Source organism: Musa acuminata, chromosome BXJ1-4 (genome assembly GCF_036884655.1).
Source record: "Musa acuminata AAA Group cultivar baxijiao chromosome BXJ1-4, Cavendish_Baxijiao_AAA, whole genome shotgun sequence".
In the NCBI taxonomy this organism is placed as follows: domain Eukaryota; kingdom Viridiplantae; phylum Streptophyta; class Magnoliopsida; order Zingiberales; family Musaceae; genus Musa; species Musa acuminata.
Window position 1 is genome coordinate 11,433,833 of NC_088330.1, and position 18,930 is coordinate 11,452,762.

General features: G+C 35.2%; 2 protein-coding genes across 3 annotated transcripts; both read left to right on the forward strand.

Annotated features, from left to right (window-relative positions):
* Positions 1-10,166: 10,166 nt before the first annotated feature.
* LOC135583675 (uncharacterized) lies at positions 10,167-12,795 on the forward strand. Its single transcript, XM_065166819.1, has 2 exons — positions 10,167-10,299; positions 11,545-12,795. Exon 2 carries the CDS (start codon positions 11,677-11,679, stop codon positions 12,481-12,483), a length of 807 nt encoding a protein of 268 aa, XP_065022891.1. The 5' UTR covers positions 10,167-10,299; positions 11,545-11,676; the 3' UTR covers positions 12,484-12,795.
* Positions 12,796-13,875: 1,080 nt separating this feature from the next.
* On the forward strand, positions 13,876-18,748 carry LOC103981421 (pentatricopeptide repeat-containing protein At3g29290). 2 transcript variants are annotated; one of them, XM_018825502.2, is made up of 4 exons: positions 13,876-14,208; positions 14,622-16,344; positions 17,931-18,097; positions 18,282-18,748. In XM_018825502.2, exons 2-4 carry the CDS (start codon positions 14,701-14,703, stop codon positions 18,289-18,291), a joined length of 1,821 nt encoding a protein of 606 aa, XP_018681047.2. In that variant the 5' UTR covers positions 13,876-14,208; positions 14,622-14,700; the 3' UTR covers positions 18,292-18,748. The 2 variants fall into 2 exon arrangements, with proteins under 2 accessions (XP_018681047.2, XP_009396425.2); XM_009398150.3 differs by having other exon boundaries at positions 13,879-14,225.
* The last annotated feature ends 182 nt before the right edge of the window (positions 18,749-18,930 follow it).

The window sequence follows — 18,930 nt, forward strand, 5'->3', positions numbered from 1 at the left end:
CTTTCTGAGATAGTCTTAATAATCATTTAGATCTATCTCTAAATATCTCAATGCTAATAAGATGTCTCATTCATATTAATTATCTTAAAACTCTTGATGACAAATTTTTTGATTTAGTATAATAAATCAATAAGCAAAATATTATCCATATATAAGACCAATAAACTTGCTCCTACGGATCTTTAGATATAAATATTAATCAATAATATTTTTTTCTTAAATCTGAAAAAAAAATAATGATATCAAGAACATTTATATATTATTATCTTAAAGCTTGTTTAAGATCATAAATGGATTCCTGAATTTGCATACCAAATTTTATATTTATTTTATTTTCTCTATGAATCGTTTAGAGTAACTCATATAAAGCTAGATCCTTAATCAAAAACTTGTTTTCATATCAATATGATATAACTCAAACTCTTAACGAGTTTATTTAAAAACTAAATGTCTCTTTATAATTGATACATTTTTTATGAGTAAAACTTTTAACCACAAGTCTCACCATTATATCATTCAACATTGTCCTTTGAATCATATTTATATAATAGACTCTTTTACAATTATTGAATAATTCGATAAATTTATCAGACATCATTCTAGTTATTGATTGTAACTCTTATTTTATTATATCATATTATTTATTAGAATCGCTACCTCTCATGACTTAAAAACAATGAGGGATTCATTCTGATTTTTATATCATAATATAATTCTTATAGATATACCATATAATAACCATAAATGATAGAATTCCTTTCCCTTTAAGATATTCCCAAGGCTATCATTTGTGGTTATTCTACAAGACCATTAATATGGATATCAATATAATGTAAGAGTTTAGTAATGTTATTTTGTTATTCACCTTTATCAAATCATTTAATGATTTGAGTAACAATAATCTATCAAATAATGAATAATAAAGGAGTATCAACTTGTATCTCCTTTATATCAAAATTAAATTTCAAGATTTTCACTTCTGTTGATTCACTATTTTATAGGAATTTTACATTACCATATTTAACTATCATCCTACTATTATTAGGACAATAAGATATGTACCCCTTTGAACTTTTCTGAATAAATAATAAAATATTTAAAAATAATTATTAAATCTAATTTTCTTTTATGTGAGTTGAAGATCCTTATCTCTATATGACAATTCTAAAAATATAAATATCTTAAGTTAAGTTTCCTATCATTCCATAACTCAAAAGAAGTCATGTAATTTATTTATTAGGAACTCTATTTAAGATATACAAGTTGTCCTTAAAGCTTCTTCTCACATTGTTTTGAGTACAAAAGAATAATACATCATGCTCCTAATCATATTTATAAGAGTATAATTTTACCTTTCAACAATCATATTCTACTGTAATACATCTGGTAAATCATATTAAACAAATATACCTTATTTTTTCAAGAATCAATTAAAATTATAATTGGGTTAATCATAAATATCATAAAATTTATTACTCCTATCAGATATAATGATTTTAACCTTTATATCTAATTATTTCTCAACCTCATTTATGTATGATTTAAGAGTGTCAACAACATGAGACTTTATATGAATTAGATATATATATATAATAATATCTCAATAGATTATCTATATGGTAATAAAATGCTTCTCTTTAATGAGACGAAAACATAAAATGACCTGTACATATAAGCGTAATCTCAAGGAGTTTATGAAACTATATATATTTTTAATAATATTTAATTATAGGATCATTGTAAACTTAAGATTCATATTAATTTTATATAGACTATTATACAGAATTCAAATATTAACTTTATTGAATCACATTAAGTTTTCAACCACACTAAAGGAGAAACAATATTCTAATAATTCTAGGTAAAGAACTCAAATTCTTGGAATTATAAGAACATAACATGAATCCTCAAGATCCATCAAATAAAACATCTTTGCATGTAAGCGATAAATATAAACTACTATCGCTTTTACTTTAAGATGAATATTTCATTCTCTTTTGGTTTTACCTTTTTTTTTATATATCCATTTTTATAATTAAAATAAATTTATTATTGATAACATATGTTGAAGCATCAAATTAATCCACTAAGTATTAGAAAAATAATTTTTATAATATTTAATTTAAATTATATAAAGGTTTTACTTATACTTTTTAATTTTAAATCAAATCTTATATTTTTTTCATAAAATAACACTTTATTGTGAAGATATTCTTTTATGAGTTTATATAATAATTATAAACTTAAGTGACTTATACTTCATCCTTATTTTATTGTTACCCACTTCTTGAATAATACTCAAAATATTATGAGTTTTATGTTTACAACTTTATCAATTAACTTGAGGATATAATTTTGAATTTCTTAAATACTATCATTTGTAGTCAGTTCTTTCACTAAGGTGTTAGCTAATGACTTATCAGAAAATTTAAATTAATCTTTAAATATTCTCATGCGCTAGTTGTAAACTGTACTGAAGTCTAAGTATTATAAAATTGAGTGTTTCAGTTCTTTCCTTATCAGTCTCCTCAATTATTAATTTCATAGAACTTTTAATAATTAAGTCTGTGTTCCCTTCAATTAATCTGATCAAGGTCTCACTCATTCAATATAATTTGCATATACTCAAGCTATTTATTTCAAAAAATATAGGGATATTTACAAAGATAAAATGAATGAAGTACGATTGTAATAATATAACATTAATGCTTTGAAAATTTTTTTTATGAATGTGAAACTATTGATATCATCAATATTTTACATTTAATATTGACATATATAGTGTTCATACACATAATCATTTATGGAGGATTAATACCATTCTTATGGAATAGTGTTGCTACCTTTAGGTATACAACGCTAAATTACAAGGATATCCAAAACAGTATCATCATGTCCCATCACATAATTATTTGAAATAGATTCTCGTTTTGGATTATCTAAATCTCATAATTATGTGTGTCAATATTATTTTATTCAATATTATTTGGAACTAATTCCATAATATATTTTATAGATTATTGGTTCAGGTAATTTTGGTGGTCATAGGACTAATAAAAAAATAAAATATAATATAAAATATCTTATAAATAATAAGACTTTTATTATAATTCATATCCCAAAAGCTTATCATCCCAACCCACTTTACTAGCTACAAGCTAAATAAAACTTAGTGAGATGAGTTACAAATAATATTCATCAATTTTTTTCAATTTAGTTTATACTAAGCAATTCAATAATAGAATAATAACCATAATAATTATTGAACACTAATTAATAAAAGAAAAAACTCATATAATAATTATAATCATAATAACATATAAATTACGCCTTCATGTGGAAGATAAATATTATTTCATAATTTTAACTATATACATATGAATAACCAAAAAAATATATACGAACATTAATTGGATTTTATTTACCACGTGCAAAATGTAATCAATAAGTCATATGAGAAAACTATAAAAGAAAATCATAATTTATACTTAAAAAAAAAATTAAATTCAATCAAATAATCAAAATATAATCATGATCAAATTTAATCATAATTATAGTAAGTCATATTTACCAATTTTATAATTTATGATATAAATTAGAAATTCTCGATTTCATAAAAATAGTAATTTTATTGATAGGATATAAGGTATAATTATGACATTTCTAAAGGGAAGAACTGTCAAAATATTAAAAGATATTAATAAAATATATAAGGGCAAAGATATAATTTGACCAAAAGGAAACCCTGGGACAAAACTATAATTTTGCAAAAAACCAGCATTGCTACCGTCACCTTTTGAATCTCAGATTTTGATGATGAAACAAATTGATAGTGTTTATGATTTAATGTGTGTTTAAGTGACGCAGGAAGCTTCGATCAAGGAGAGACAATTAAAACATGAAGAATCATGTTGGGCCGGAGAAAAACATTTCAAAAGATTGGACGTCGAGCTGGAGGATCGATCAACGTATCGGCAGAAAGCTTCGGGCCATAAGTTCAGGCATTGAGCCAAGAAGAGCGAAAATTACGCTAAGAAAATTGGAATTGCAGAAGTCAATTGGTCGATTGGGCAATAAGCCGTAAGAGAGGACGATGCGCCGAAGAATCGGACGAAGCATCGATGAACCAATGACATGCCGGACAACATGATTCAAGCTTTGTAATAATTGTCTAGATCGAAGTAGGTTTTATTTGTGCAAGATTAACTACGATAGTGATCAAGGCATGAAGCAAAATGAAGTCCCGGATTCAAGAATGAGATTTCGTTGGAAGTTCAAGAGTTCGTCGGAAGTCCGGACGTTTGTCGGAAGTTCTGTCGGAATTGATCGAGAAGTCTAGGATCTTGCCGAAGAAGCTCGTCGGAACTCACCAAGAAGATCGTTGTGAAGTCTAGGAGCTTACCGGGAGTCCACTGGAACATTGCTGAGAGATCGTCGGAAGTTCACCGGAAGATCGTCGGAAGAAATCAAGACTAACCGGACTGGATTTACTTAGTGTATGCCTTAGAATTTATAGTTAGCACATAATTTGGTTGGAATTGGGCCAACTCAATTATGGGCCAATTGGGCCCATGTTTGGACTGTGTTAGGCCAAGAGAAAAGGCCCAAATAATGACCCAACATGTGGAACCATTGTGGCACAGTCTTCGAGACTATGTCAAACAATGGTACCGTCCAGACTCAGTCTCCGAGACTATCAGGCGATGATACCGCCAGTCTAGGCGGTGGTACTTCACAAACACAGTCTCCCAAGCGATGGTACCGCCCAGTGTTAGTACTGTAGGCAGTGGTACCATCCAACATAGGTGGTGGTACTGCCAGGACCCGAAAAACTCGGGATGAGATCTTTTTAGGCTCCAGGTTTGAATCCACTTGAGGCCTATAAATATCCCTCTTATCCTAGTTAACTTACATAAACATAAAGAGCTTAAAAGTGGGAAACACTGTAACAATCACTTGAGAGATCCCTCATCTAGTTCTAAGTTTAGAATTCTATTTAGGGAGGAGTGAGTGCTTGTAAAAGGTTGTCTCATAAACCTATGAAATGAAGAAGAGGGGTATAAAAGGGTAGTTGATCTTCACCAATTGAAAGAATATTGTTAGTGAATGCCGATGGCCTCGATGGAAGAAGAATCGATGGAGTGGAAGTAGGTCACAACGACCGAACCATTATAAAACTCGGTTTGCATTTCATTTTGAGCAATTTACCTTTAGTGCAAACTGCTTTACCTTCTAATTGCTTTCATTACACTCACATACTCTTAATATCTTTACGAAACAGTTTTCGTTAGAATCGGGTTTTTATGGTACGAAGGGTTTTTATGGTACGAAGATTTTCGAATCGATGACTTTTATCCACTGCACTAATTCACCCTCCTCCACTCTTAGTGTCGACTCGTTCCTAACACCACTTGCACGATTGCTGCAACGAGCGACTGCCAACTATGCGGCTCCCCTACAGTACAAATTGAGCGCACATGGTCGCCACATAGGCGTGGCCATCGCCTGCGCATGGCTGTCGCAACCGTGACACCGCTTGTGCCCGCGCACAGTTGTCTCCTGGGCATGGCCTGTGCCCTCGCACGGACGTCGCCTGCGCAACCGCTACCTACGGGTGGCTGTCGACTGTGCGGCCCTCCCGCGGTCGCCACTTGGACGCGGGTTCTGCCCGTGCGCGGCCGTCGCGTGTGTGCTGCTTGCGCGACTGCTGCTCGCACCAAGCCATCACCTGCACAAACAGCCTAGCACTCGACCTGCGACCATCCCCAGTGTGACCGCTGTGATGCACATGCTGCTCGGCACAACTATTGCCACCAAATTGCTATCAATATGTAAGGAGAACTTAGATTGATGGTTCAGGAAGATTGAGAGAGAAACTATAATCTCTAAACTATGTCAATGCTTCTTTAACCCCTAGATATCCTATTTATTTATAAGCAAAAGCAAAGAGTCTAAAATAAGTTATTAAGAGAACTCCTCTAATCAAGAACATCCCACTAGGAATTCTATTATAATATAAATTTTTTTTCTAGTAACCAATAACCATAATCAAAATCTAAATATATTTATAATATATCTTATTTAATTAAATAGAATCATAGAATCATATGTGTCAATAGAATTTTAAATGAATCTAGACAAGGAGAAGTAATCTTATAGATGACACTAGTGCAAATTGAGCAAAAAGAAAAAAATTACTAAGGGACAGAAAAGTAGAGAGAGCTTTTGAATGTACAAATGTTACTAAATTTTTTTGTTGTCCTGCCAAAAGCTTCAGCATGACGAAAACAAGATGCTAGAGGAGTGCTTTGAGCTGCAACAATGGAAATTTCCGAGAAAGGGGTATATGTTAACTATGAGTTAGAACAGGTATGAATATATAATGGCATATATGCTATATGAGTTTTCCAGTAACCATAAGAAACTCATCAAGTGTGATTGGAATGCATGTCAAGTTCCCCTCAAGCCTTGAACAGATAAATGAATTGGCTCCCAGTTCAGTTTCCAGGGAGAACTCTTGAAGAGGGAAACAGAGTTCCTGCCGACTATGGCTAGAACTCCTTGGAATCAAGACAATTATGCCAGTAAATTCAGTGACAAATATATTCAAGTACATAATGTCAACTCAGATAGTCAACTAAATGACATAATTCATATCGTACTTCTAGATAAGTGTCAAGTGTGTTAATTCCCAATGACAACGTACTGAAAAGACCATGTCCTTTTTAGCTGCAAAAGCTTGCATAATAAGGAAAAAGATGCTACGGAGTCTTTCAAGGACAAAGATGCCATAAAAACTTTTGCCTGGATTATGTAAGGCACTCAGATTGACCTATTTCTAGTTGGCCATTTCATCATAAGCAAAAGATTAACATACCAAAAGATCAATGGAATTATAGAACAGAATAAATGAGCTAATTAAAATGAATATAAACTAATTGAGTATTAAAGGTCCTAAATGAACTGTCACCAAAGAACCTCATGCTAATGACAGTAATCTATCCAACAAATGACCTGGAGAAATATGTATTGGTAAGAGCCTCACAAACTGGGCTGCTCTTTTCAACATCAAAATTAACATAGGCTGAAGCAAACTGCAAACTATGTCAGTTGCTCTCAGAGATTACTCAAACGAAATCATTGTTCTATTTAATAATACTAGAAACATTAAGTGACTCAAAACATGGGCTCTTCTAAACAGTAAGAAGTGTTATTGATCGCATCTACTCACTTAGATTTAAGTATGCAGCATTATAAGGTCTGTTTCCCTGAATTAAGCTGAAGAACTAAGACTGTGTAATGTCAACAAAGAAAAAACAAACCCCATGTAAGACAAAAAGGACACTGTTCACTGATAAAAAAAAACTAAACAGTTCAGATCAACAAAAAACCTCGAAACAATTAAAGTAAATGAAACTAAGCAAGAAGTCCGGAAGTAATTAATCGACAGGCAATGACAAATCTCAAAGTTTAAGATGAAGTATAGGTGCTTGTGATTGGGATTCTCCTAACTCCTGTTGCAAAATTTTCATTTAGCATTTTGTTGCCACAAATCATGCATGTGCCCATAAATGTGGTTACGCCAATATTTTGATATGCCACTTAACAAACAGTGAACTTGGCAGGTTAAGGCTACTTATAGCAACCATGATTGTCCCCATTCTGGCCGCTGAGTCTCCTGCGCTCACCATTGTCATTCCCACCACCAACATTAATATATTCAACATTTCTGAAGAGTCGAAAGTTCCTAAAAAGTAGTTTAATGCTTCATCTCAGAATCACTCGCTTTCCAGATGTTTATGCTTGAAATATTGTTAACTCCATCAAACCGTATTCAATCCGGTCATTGGACCAAACAACCAATGGTATCCACAGGTATTTGATTACAACAAGTTAAATCATGTATCCACAGGCAACTGCGAACAGTTACAACTAGAGGAAAAATTTATTGACGAATGTGAAGAATCCGTAATAATCTATGAATTGATCAATTAAAACAACACATAAATGAGAACAAAAGAAGAATCCACGAAGCTCATGATAAATTACATTCAACAACATCCTTTGATCAATGTGATCAGAGAACACAAACCTCGCATGGCCATCCTCCTCGGTCACTATTTATCCCATCTTTTGGATCGTCCCAGCCTGCTGCGGATAGGTCTTTGTGGCTCCCGCAGCGGCCTTGGTGCTCCTCGTCCAACGTGACGGCCGAAATCTGCACATCTCCACCACAATAGATGACGATGTAAAAAGAGAAAAGAACAGCCAATTGTAATTGAAATATCAATCGGCCTGGAATGCGAAGGAATCCGGGAGGAGAAGCGATCGTCACACCACCTCTCGCTCGCCCTCCTCCGTCGTCGCAGCAAAAGAAACCCGGATTCCAAATCGCGGCAATAGGATTTTAATTAAACCCGACATGATCATTTCGTCGAGTCCGGTAGCGACCCAGCCGTTGGATCATAATCATCTGGACGGTCGATGATGGCGCTCACCATCGATCGGTTCGCTGTCCGCCGCTTCGCTTACCATTTTCGTACATTTCTTTAATTTTTTTTTTCTAATTTAATAAATTAATTATAAAATAATAAATGATAAAGATGAGATTCTGTAAAATATTTTTATTAATTAATACCTTTAATATGTTAGAGAGGTTTCAAATCTTAACCTTTCGTAAATGATTTGATATATTGTCATCAGATCAATATTTAAAATATTAATATATGTTTTGAATTCTTAACTTTTGATAAGTTAGTATTAATCACTAAATCAATGTTTAAGATATGAATATATTAGAGGCTTTGAACCCTCAACTTTGTCATATCAAAACGTATTAATAAGTGTTTTTATGAATTAACTTTAATTTCAAATTAAGAATTAAGTTTTTTTCCTAAATTAACTCTAATTTATCTCACATAATTTTTTTTAAATTTTTTTCCTTTTTGTCCTTTCTAAATTTATTAAAAAATATTTGCATGAATAATATTTTGATCACATTCCAAACAAAATAAAATGAATAAAAATATTTATAATATAAAATTATCTTATTCAAGTAAAAGTTTTATAATAATCTAAAAATATTTATCAATCTTCATAATAATTTGAAAATGTGTCAAAAATTTATCTTTTCTCGATTCAATCATGTTAGTATTAGGAATCACTTCCTCTAGTGTTGAAAATCATTTCTTTAAGTTATTTGTTCATGTTGGTAGTATGAATTATCTTTGAATAGTTGGATCATATAAGTGTTGAGAATTATTTTTTTAGATAGTTCAATAGGTGTCGGACGCCATCATTTTAGGGAAGTTTTTGATGTCAAAAATTATCATTTTAGATAATAAAATCGAGTTAGTGATGAGAGCTATTTTTCATGTAAATCTATCATATCGATGTAAGCAACCATCTCGTTTAATGATTTGACTGTATTATTGCAGCTCAATTATGTCTAATCATCACTTCTATCACATCAAATGATGGTCTGATATAAGTGTAACTTTCTCTATCCATTATTGAGATGTCGACAAAGATTTATAAATAGTTGGAAGGCATTTAATAAGTATAGTATTTTCAGGCTTAATTTATTTTTTTATAAAATAAAACAATAATTTGAGGCTTATCCTAAAGACAAGTAGTGCAATTGGACACGTACTAGTCATTTGTTCCTATGCCCAAACATGGGCCAGACGACTTACGATAAGAAAATAGTCACTACGATTAACTTGTTAACTATGCCATTTGGTTTGGCTTGCTCAGATTAATTACTTTTGGAACACAGTTTGGCTCGCGAATTAAACGTGAATAGTTTGAATCGAACTACGTTGACCGTCACGGGTGGGTTCGCTTTAGATTGGACCATATTCAGATTCCTACGTCAATTTCAATCAGGCAAATCCAGACTTCCGATCGGTATTAATCGTGGATCATAAATTACGATCAGGACTCCCACCAGCCCCCTATTTAACGAGAACAGTGCCGACATCTGTCACACAGTGCACAAGGCCATTGTGGACACGTACACCTCCCCCTCTCTATCCGCCACCGTCGGATCAAAAATAAACGGAAGATATCAGTTCATTACAAAATGTCTTATTCGTGATTAAGTTCAAGTCTAGGCCCAGCTAAGTAATTACATTTTCCCCAGGCTCTACATAATGAGCTAAGGATCTCGATGCGTCCCTGGGGTCCGAGAGCGAGGGAGCTGGGATGGAGGTGGTTCCGCAGGTCTTCTCATCGCTTCCTCGATTCGTCTATTTCCTCTCTTGTTTCGGCAATCTACTGTTTCGCAATGATTGACGGGTAAGCCAGTACCGTCGGTGCGTTCTTCGTTTAATCTCATTTCTCTCAGGAAAAACGCGATTTCTGGATCAGGCTTTTTTGGCGGGATTTATTGTGTTTGTTTCTGTTTTTATTGCAAAAATAACTTCTTTCTGCCGTTGATGTGGGCGCTTTGTGATCTTTTAGGTGGATTCTGTCTCTTATTTCTGAATTATGAGCGGTATATTGATCGAGTGGTCCGTCTTTGGGGATTCTAGGGTTGGGTTTGCTTTCTCCTTTTTTTTTCCTTTTCATGTATTGTGTTTATAATGTGTTACGGAAGATGTGATTTGGATGCACGAGCCACTATTGGAATGTGATCTAAACTATGCTCAATTGCTGCGCTTTTGGTTTATCATTCATGAACATTATAAGATTGTTTCGTTTGTGATTTGGTTTCTTGGTTTTTCTTCATCGGTACATCGTTATTGCGGTTGATGTTGTTCTTTCGAACCATTTGCTGGAAGTTTCCTGTTAGTTTAATTGAAGTTGTACTTTTGCATATGCGTAGATGTGATCTTGAAATTGTCAACCACGACAGCCGGAGATGATATGCATGTTAAAAGTAATAAAGTTTATGATAATGACTTACGTGTTTCATTCCTGCGTTGTAATTTATTCTTAAAAGATGTTGCTTGTCTGCTCAATTTTGAGATTAAACTTTCAAACGGCTGTTTTGCTCCCATGCTTGATCATCTGCTGTCTGTTCCTCGGATACGAGTGCGATGCCCTACTATACTATTTCTGTGTCTTTATAGTTTATTTGACCTCACGGTGGCATTGTAGAATGCATGCTGCCTAGAGTAAATCAACAATCTTCGATTACTGATGCTCTCTAGATCTTACTGTATAGATCAAAATAAACTTATGATTACAGGAGACGTGATTGACATTGACTTCATAGAATGCATATTGCATGGAGTCAATCAACGATCTTTGATCCCTGGTGCTTTAAATTGTTCTTTAGATCGACATAAACTCAGGACGTTATGAGATATGATTGAACACATAGGTAGGATTTCTAGGATTTACAATTGCTTATATTAAAATGAAATTGCCGCTTGGGTATTTCTGATACTATTCATGTTTGTATTTGCAATCCAAAACCTCTTCTTTGTTCCATACAAATTTTACTTAACATCCACACTTGCATTATTGTGGAATGTCGTTCTTGTATTATCTTAGTAGAAAAATAAAATGCATGTCAAGGATCCATTCTGGTTTCAGGTTCATTTTGACAGGCTCTTCGAATCTGGATCAGTACCAGACTTGGAAATTGTTACCCAGTCAAGCTATCTTGTTCTTTACATTGGAACCTTAGAGCCATTTCTTTCATAGTTTGTCAAGCCTTCCATCAAAATGTGGAGTTTCATATCAAATGCGACTACTGGAAAATCAGGCTCAAAGAACATCTGTGCAAAGGCTAGCACCACCAATCCTGATTGCTCTGATGATGATGTTTCTTCATGTGCTAGTAAAGAAGAAGAAGGTTTGGAATGTCCAATCTGCTGGGAGTCATTTAACATTGTTGAGAATGTGCCTTATGTCTTATGGTGTGGCCACACACTATGCAAGAACTGCATCCTGGGTCTTCAGTGGGCTGTGGTTAAGCTTCCAACTGTACCGATCCAGTTGCCCCTCCTCGTATCCTGCCCGTGGTGTAACCTCTTGTCTCTCCGGCTAGTCTACAAAGCTAATCTCATATTTCCCCGGAAAAATTTTTTCTTACTCTGGATGGTCGAGGGCATGAACGGTGATAGGTCGAGATCTCAGTCCTCGATCCATGGGGAACACAGACCAGTATATCCTTCAAGTGGCAATGTGTCGTGGGGAAGTCATTCTCACCGCCAACACAACACCCATAGAGTTCCACACACGCATGAAGATCATTCCAACCAAATGCATGCTCGACTTATTGGTAACTACTTCAGTATCGAAAGATTTCGTGCTTCCTTACGCAAGTCTATGGCTTTCTTTATACAATTGACAGCCAAGTTCCCTCTTGTAATAATCTTCCTCCTCATAGTCCTTTATGCCATTCCTGCAAGCGCCGCCATCTTAGCCCTTTATCTCCTAATCACTATCCTGTTTGCTTTGCCCTCTTTTTTGATACTATATTTTGCATACCCTAGCTTGGATTGGCTTCTCAGGGAAATATTCACTTGACTTGTATTTCTTCTGATCAAACCAGAGTTCAAATGGCTAGTTATCAAGTACATGAGGCTTGCATGTTTTGGCATCAATCTATTGTTGTGATAACAGCCATCTAGTGCTTGGTCATTTACTAAATGCATGTCTTGCAATTTCTTCTGAGCCATGGCTTGGGATTTCCGACCTTGGCAATAAATGTTTGCAATGAACAATATTACCATCACGTAAGTGGGACACTTGAAAATTCTACTCCATTGTGAAGGCCATGTATGAGCGAGCCCTTTGATAACGTCACTTGATTATCTAGTTTTGTTATAGTTCATTTTATTTCTAGTCCTTTTCTGGTTGATCTTATTACTGGCATCTGATATATCTAACTAATACCTATGTGTGTTTTTTTTTTTTTTTCTACTATGCTTTAATTTCATTGTATTGCCTATGTGTGGCTGGCTATTTAATGACATCCAAAGTGATCCATGTCTCCGGAAACAAGTCAAAAAATTTTGTATATTATTCGGACTATTTGATCTCATCTAAACAGGCAAACTGGTTTTAACCAATTTGGCAAGTAATGATCTAAAACTGTCTAACAATTTGAATTTTTATTTGTTGGATTCTTAGAGTAAGTAATAGTCTTGTTTTATAAGCCTCGGGGATTTTATATGTGAAGAAAGTTCTTATTGAGACTAATTGTATTTTCTTGAATGGGTCATAGGTAGCAGTAGTAGCAGCAGCAGCATTAACTCATAGCAATAATATATATATATGATTAGAGATACAAATATGTTGGTATTTTGTTTTGAATTTTCATAAATATTGGTAATCTTTTAAGAATAATTAATATCTATTTATATTTTTATAAGAATGGCCGCATTGTATTTTTTAGTATTATAGAATGATAAGATGTTGATATGACCATGATCATGATCATGATCGATCAGATTGCATAATTTAAGTTCTTGAAAACTCTATTAATATGTCATCATTATATAATCTTACTAAGAACTCGGTTAGACAGTAGAAAAAACACTTAAAGTCTTACTTATAGCAAAATAATTCATCCTCCTGTTTCTTTCTTTGTACATTAATCTTTTTCTTTAATGTGTCATAGTATTTCTAATCATATCGGGGTGTAAATAATTAATACATAGATCTAATCATATGAGTATCTCATAAAGATGTTATATAAATTTATATTTAATAGAAAATCTTTTAATTTAATGTTTATATTAAAAAAATATATTTGTTGATGAGAAGAAAATAGTTGGAATATTTTATAATCAGAAATTTATATAAATACAAATACAGAATGCATGATCTTTAAACAAATGCCAAATGTCCTAACTGTATTACATAATGTCCGAAATCATCAAACTTTGGTGATTAAACAAAGCGATACAAATCAGCGTTGTTTCCACGTGAATGGCATGACATCCCTGAAGCAAAGAAAACAAATCATATCCAAATTTCTAGTTGGGATATGAGCCGCTGTCGAGGGCTGCTTCGAGAGGAGCCGCCACCGCCCCCATTCCCGTCTCCCGCTGTCGCTCTCACTCTTGCTCCTCCTCCTCCTCCTCTGCCGTCGCACCCCGCCGAGCCTCCCCGACAGCCCCCTCCCGCCTTCTCCTCCTCCCCTTCGTTGAAAGCTCCGTCCCTAAACGACAGCCTCCCGGGACGACGATAGGCCCCTTCTTTCTCCTCCTCCCCGATAGCTCCCCTCTGAGTCCCGATCGACAGTCGGTGCGAACTAAGTCCAGGTTTCGTCCTAACGTTTCTTTGTAACCCTAGCATTCGAGGCCCTTTTCTTGATGGTCACTGGTTTTTTATGGATTCTTTTTGGGTGTGTGTCAAGGGGAAAAAATCGATTTTTTTAAGGTCAAAATTCAATTGGTTCTACCATTAAAAGAAAAAAAGTTGTATCTTTGGTTATATTTCGATAAGTGGTTTGGTTTTATTGGTTATTCTTTTTATATCCAAGAAGCATACTATTTGTTTCTAGCTTGTGGAGCTTCGACTAGTTTTCCTAAACCTTCTGAGGTCTCGGATGCCTGTTATTCATGGTGGAAATTCTTTGTCGTCTATGGATGTGAGAGATTCTGGGGTTATTTGATGTTTAATTCCTTTAAGATAAGTTCTTTTCTTGTATTTGCTAGATCTGGGAGTGTCGATTCCTGCCTGCCTGATAACATAGGTGTAATTCCGTCCGGCTAGTGGTTTCTTAAATCTGTCAATATGGTGGAAATTTTGAGCAGTTACGGTTCAATCTGCGGCATATATGATGGCTCTCGTTTTGGTAAAAGCTCTGTTAGAAAACAGGAGCGAGTCCGTCCGTCTTTTTGCTTCCTGAATCTTCGACACAGCAAATTGAGTTGTCTGCAGAATAATTGCATTGTCGAGCATTCACCTGTCCTGCTGGTGGTGGCACAAAGTGGTAGATTGTGTGAACTCAAGCCGCTTGTAATGTCCAGAACGACTAAAATTTCCTTCTCTATAAGACGAGATCATGTTGTGTCTGCTTGCTACTGTAAATCTGGTGTTGCATGTAGACAGCAAATTAGCATGCTGACGTGGGATCAGGAAGTCAGATTCAGCACGAACGAGTATATCCAAAAGCAGCTGCCTTTGGGGAGCCCAGTAATTCAACAAGAGCTTGGTGTTGAAATTACGCATGATCTCTCATGCTCAAAATTAGAGAGGCAGTTTCAGCTTTCGGAAGGAAAGTTGCTGTTTTTAGAGGAACAAGATGAAGAATTGTTGTCAAAGCGGGTTTTGATCCTCAGCAGGCTGAACAAAGTTAAGAGTGCACTAGAAATATTTACTTCGATGACAGCCTCTGGCCTTCGACCTAATGCTCATGCTTGTAACTCGCTTCTATCAAGTCTTGTGCGCAATGGATCACATGATGATGCCTTGAAGGTTTTCGAGATAATGAATGAGAAAGGAATGGCTACCGGCCATACTTTTAGCTTGGTACTTAAAGCTGTTGCTAGTGCTCAAGGTTGTAATTCTGCTTTAGAAATGTTCAAGGCATTGGAGGAGGCAGGAATATCAAAAACTTTTGATGTTATTGTTTACAATACGATGATATCAATCTGTGGGAAAGCTAGGAACTGGATTGAGACTGAGAGAACCTGGAGAAAGCTAAGGCAGAATGCGCTTAGAAGTACCATGATAACTTATGAATTGTTGGTCAGTATTTTTGTGCAGTGTGGGCAGCCAGAATTTGCAGTTGATGCATACTATGATATGATTCAGAGTGGACTAGAACCCAGTGAGGATATTCTGAAAGCAGTTCTTTCTTCGTGCACCAAAGAAGGGAAGTGGGATCTGGGTCTCAACATTTTCCAGAAAATGTTGGATCATGGCATCAAGCCCAATATGATTGCCTTTAACTCAATGATCAATTGCCTTGGAAAGGCTGGGAAAGATGATCTTGCATTCAAGGTCTATTATCTCCTGAAATCAGTAGGGCATAGGCCTGATGGATACACATGGAGTGCATTACTGTGTGCTTTATATAGGTCTAATCGATATGCTGATGCCATACAATTATTTGAGGGCATAAAAACAAAACAAGATGTTGACTTGAATGCTCATTTATATAATATGGCTCTCATGTCTTGTCAGAGACTTGGTTTATGGGAGCGTTCATTGCAGCTGTTATGGCAGATGGAAAAAAGTGGAATTCAAATGTCAACTACCTCTTATAACCATGTGATTTCTGCTTGTGAGGTTGCAAGGGAGCCAAAAGTTGCATTGCAAGTGTATCGGCACATGATTCAGCAGAAGTGTGCCCCAGACACCTTCACATACTTATCATTGATTAGATCATGCATCTGGGGATCCCTTTGGACCGAAATAGAGGAAATCATGGAGGTATGTACCATCTCATTGCTTAGCTCACTTTTATCAGGGTTTCTAGTCTTATTTGTGATTACAACCTGTGACAAGTCACGATTAGCAAGCCTTACCTTAGTATCTGCAATGATACCTGAAACATAATATGCCAATATATGTCTATCGAAGTTTCAGTTTAGACCATGGAAGGTACATTGTTACATCTTGCCAGAATTATATTATTTATTTTAGCCACTAATGGAAATTCTAGGTTTATTGAAGAGATATAGAAGGTTTTTGTGTGCTGTGATTTTTCTCCTTCTTTGATTATTTCTCTCACCATTCACGGATGTCCTGTGCCTAGCATTGCATAGGTCTTTAGTGAAGATAGTTTCCTTCCAAGTTCATCTATCCTTGCTTGCATGATAGAAATCTCTACTATTCTTATCTTGCTTTCACTATGCTGGAAACATACTGAACATCCACTTTTCTCCATGTCATTTAGATTTTTGACTGTCTTTCTGATCGACAAATATCATAAGTATGTCCACGTTGAATGTTTAACAGTTAAACACCATTGTACTCTCACTAGGGTTAGAATTCCTCGAAATATCTTGCTTGAATAAACCACCAGAGATTGACAGAGATTGTCTATAGTCAAATGCATATAACTTAATTTAGTCATGGATTCCTTTGTCACACTTCATTAATCAGCTGTTTCTCTTTTTCTCACTTATTTCCCCTGCTCGTTGAAAGAGAAGTCATCAAAATGTTCAAGATAACAAACAAATTTCTAATTACCTGTTGCTACCTGCCGTCTTCTTTTTGCTTTTTAAATAACTAAAACAACTTTGGTATTCATTTTTCCATGGAATGACCAATGAGGGCATCCTATATTGCATAAGGGACTGCTTCTGTGAGAAGTTCTTTCCGCCTCCCCTCCATGCAGAAATATAACAATTAGCTGGTTGGCACAGACATAGTTAGATTTTCACGCATGGGACACCACAGGAAGACCATGTTTATGCACCTGCAATTTTGTTTCCATACGATGATGAAACAAATATTCATGTTTTGGGCTCTTGGATCCAAAAACAACACTGAAGCATCTCCACAATCATAAATACAATTTGATGAAGGTTTAGTGGGGGAGGAACAAAATTTTGGCTGAAACATGCTTTTGCTATATTTGGTATTTACATCGCGGATTCTACTCCAGTGACTAGAAAGGCATTGACCTTGGTGTGTAAATTCTTTCATCTAAAACTTTGGTTAGCAGATGTAAATGAACAAGATACTGTTGATGTCCTTGCTCACTTGTTCTGGTGACTACAAAAGCATCACCCTGCTTCCTCTCTTATTACACTCCAGGTGTCAGAGGAGATGGCTAAAGTGTGTTTATTTTATCTATTGACCCTCATAATCATGGTATGAGCTTTTGACAAATTTAGGTTTAAATTGCTTCTATCTTTGTTATTGCTCTTTCTGCTTTGACCTTCTTGGTTGTGAAATTTAAAATGAAATTATTCACTGTGCTATTTATGCATATATTTAGGCAACAAGGTAGGTGGTTATTTACTTTCTGACAACAGTTTGTTCATGCTATATCTTCTTGGATTTAACAGGTTGTTGCACCAAATTCTTCCCTATACAATGCACTTATTCATGGGCTTTGCTTACGAGGCAAGATCGAAGTGGCGAAAATAATGTACAAGAAAATGCGCAGCATTGGACTTAAACCAGATGGCAAAACCCGGGCATTGATGCTACAACACTTACCATGTGATAGTAGGTAAATCTTCAACCCACCTATGGACTATACATCTGTTAACTTCATCAGGCATTATTTGGGTCAATGATGTGTTTGTTCAGAGACCTGTAACAATGATTGTACTGTTGTCCAAGTTAGTTCTAATTATTAAGTTTATCTAACATAGTTTTAGACTAGATTCCAACAAAAAATTACTGCCTTGCAGGAGAAGATGAAGTTCTTAGAGCAGTATTACTGTATTCCTACAACTTATCGTAAAGATCTCTGGCCGCAAAAGTTTCGTGGATCAGAGAATCAAATACCCATATATCAAGGCAAGTTGGCAGATCGTGCATCAGTCACGACGAACAATCACAATCCCTGCTAACCTTGGACTATCAAAGTGCTGGTGATTCAAACCGGACTACTTTGAGCTTGGGAGACTGGCGCTGTCTTGCGGAGCATGTCGATTGATCACCGAGGTTTGTGGGTTGATCAATGACAGCAGTTCGTATAATTCGACTTCAGAAAATATTGCAGCTGAATAAAGATTCATGCACTTCTTAAACGTGCATGTATGTACAACCAAAAGGCAATCTTGTTCTCAGTTACTTGACCACATATTGTTTGAACCAAGGTGAAACCATATATGTTAGAACTGATGTTGTGAATAGAAAATCGACTTACCGATCATTCATCGACCATCTGAATCAGCATCCAACATCCATCCAGCAATTGATCATATAGTGATATTACTGTGACCATCTGAATCAGCATCCAACATCCATCCAGCAATTGATCATATAGTGATATTACTGTTCAGAAATGAAACAACTTGACTAGTGTTGTGGCTTCAAACTTGCCAACCATTCACA

Excerpts from the sequence above, each read along its gene's own strand:
- LOC135583675 (XM_065166819.1), top strand. The coding sequence starts at position 11,677 with ATGTGGAGTTTCATATCAAATGCGACTACTGGAAAATCAGGCTCAAAG.
- LOC103981421 (XM_018825502.2), top strand. The coding sequence starts at position 14,701 with ATGGTGGAAATTTTGAGCAGTTACGGTTCAATCTGCGGCATATATGAT. Across the intron at positions 16,345-17,930 it reads AAATAGAGGAAATCATGGAG|GTTGTTGCACCAAATTCTTC; the intron begins GTATGTACCATC and ends TGGATTTAACAG.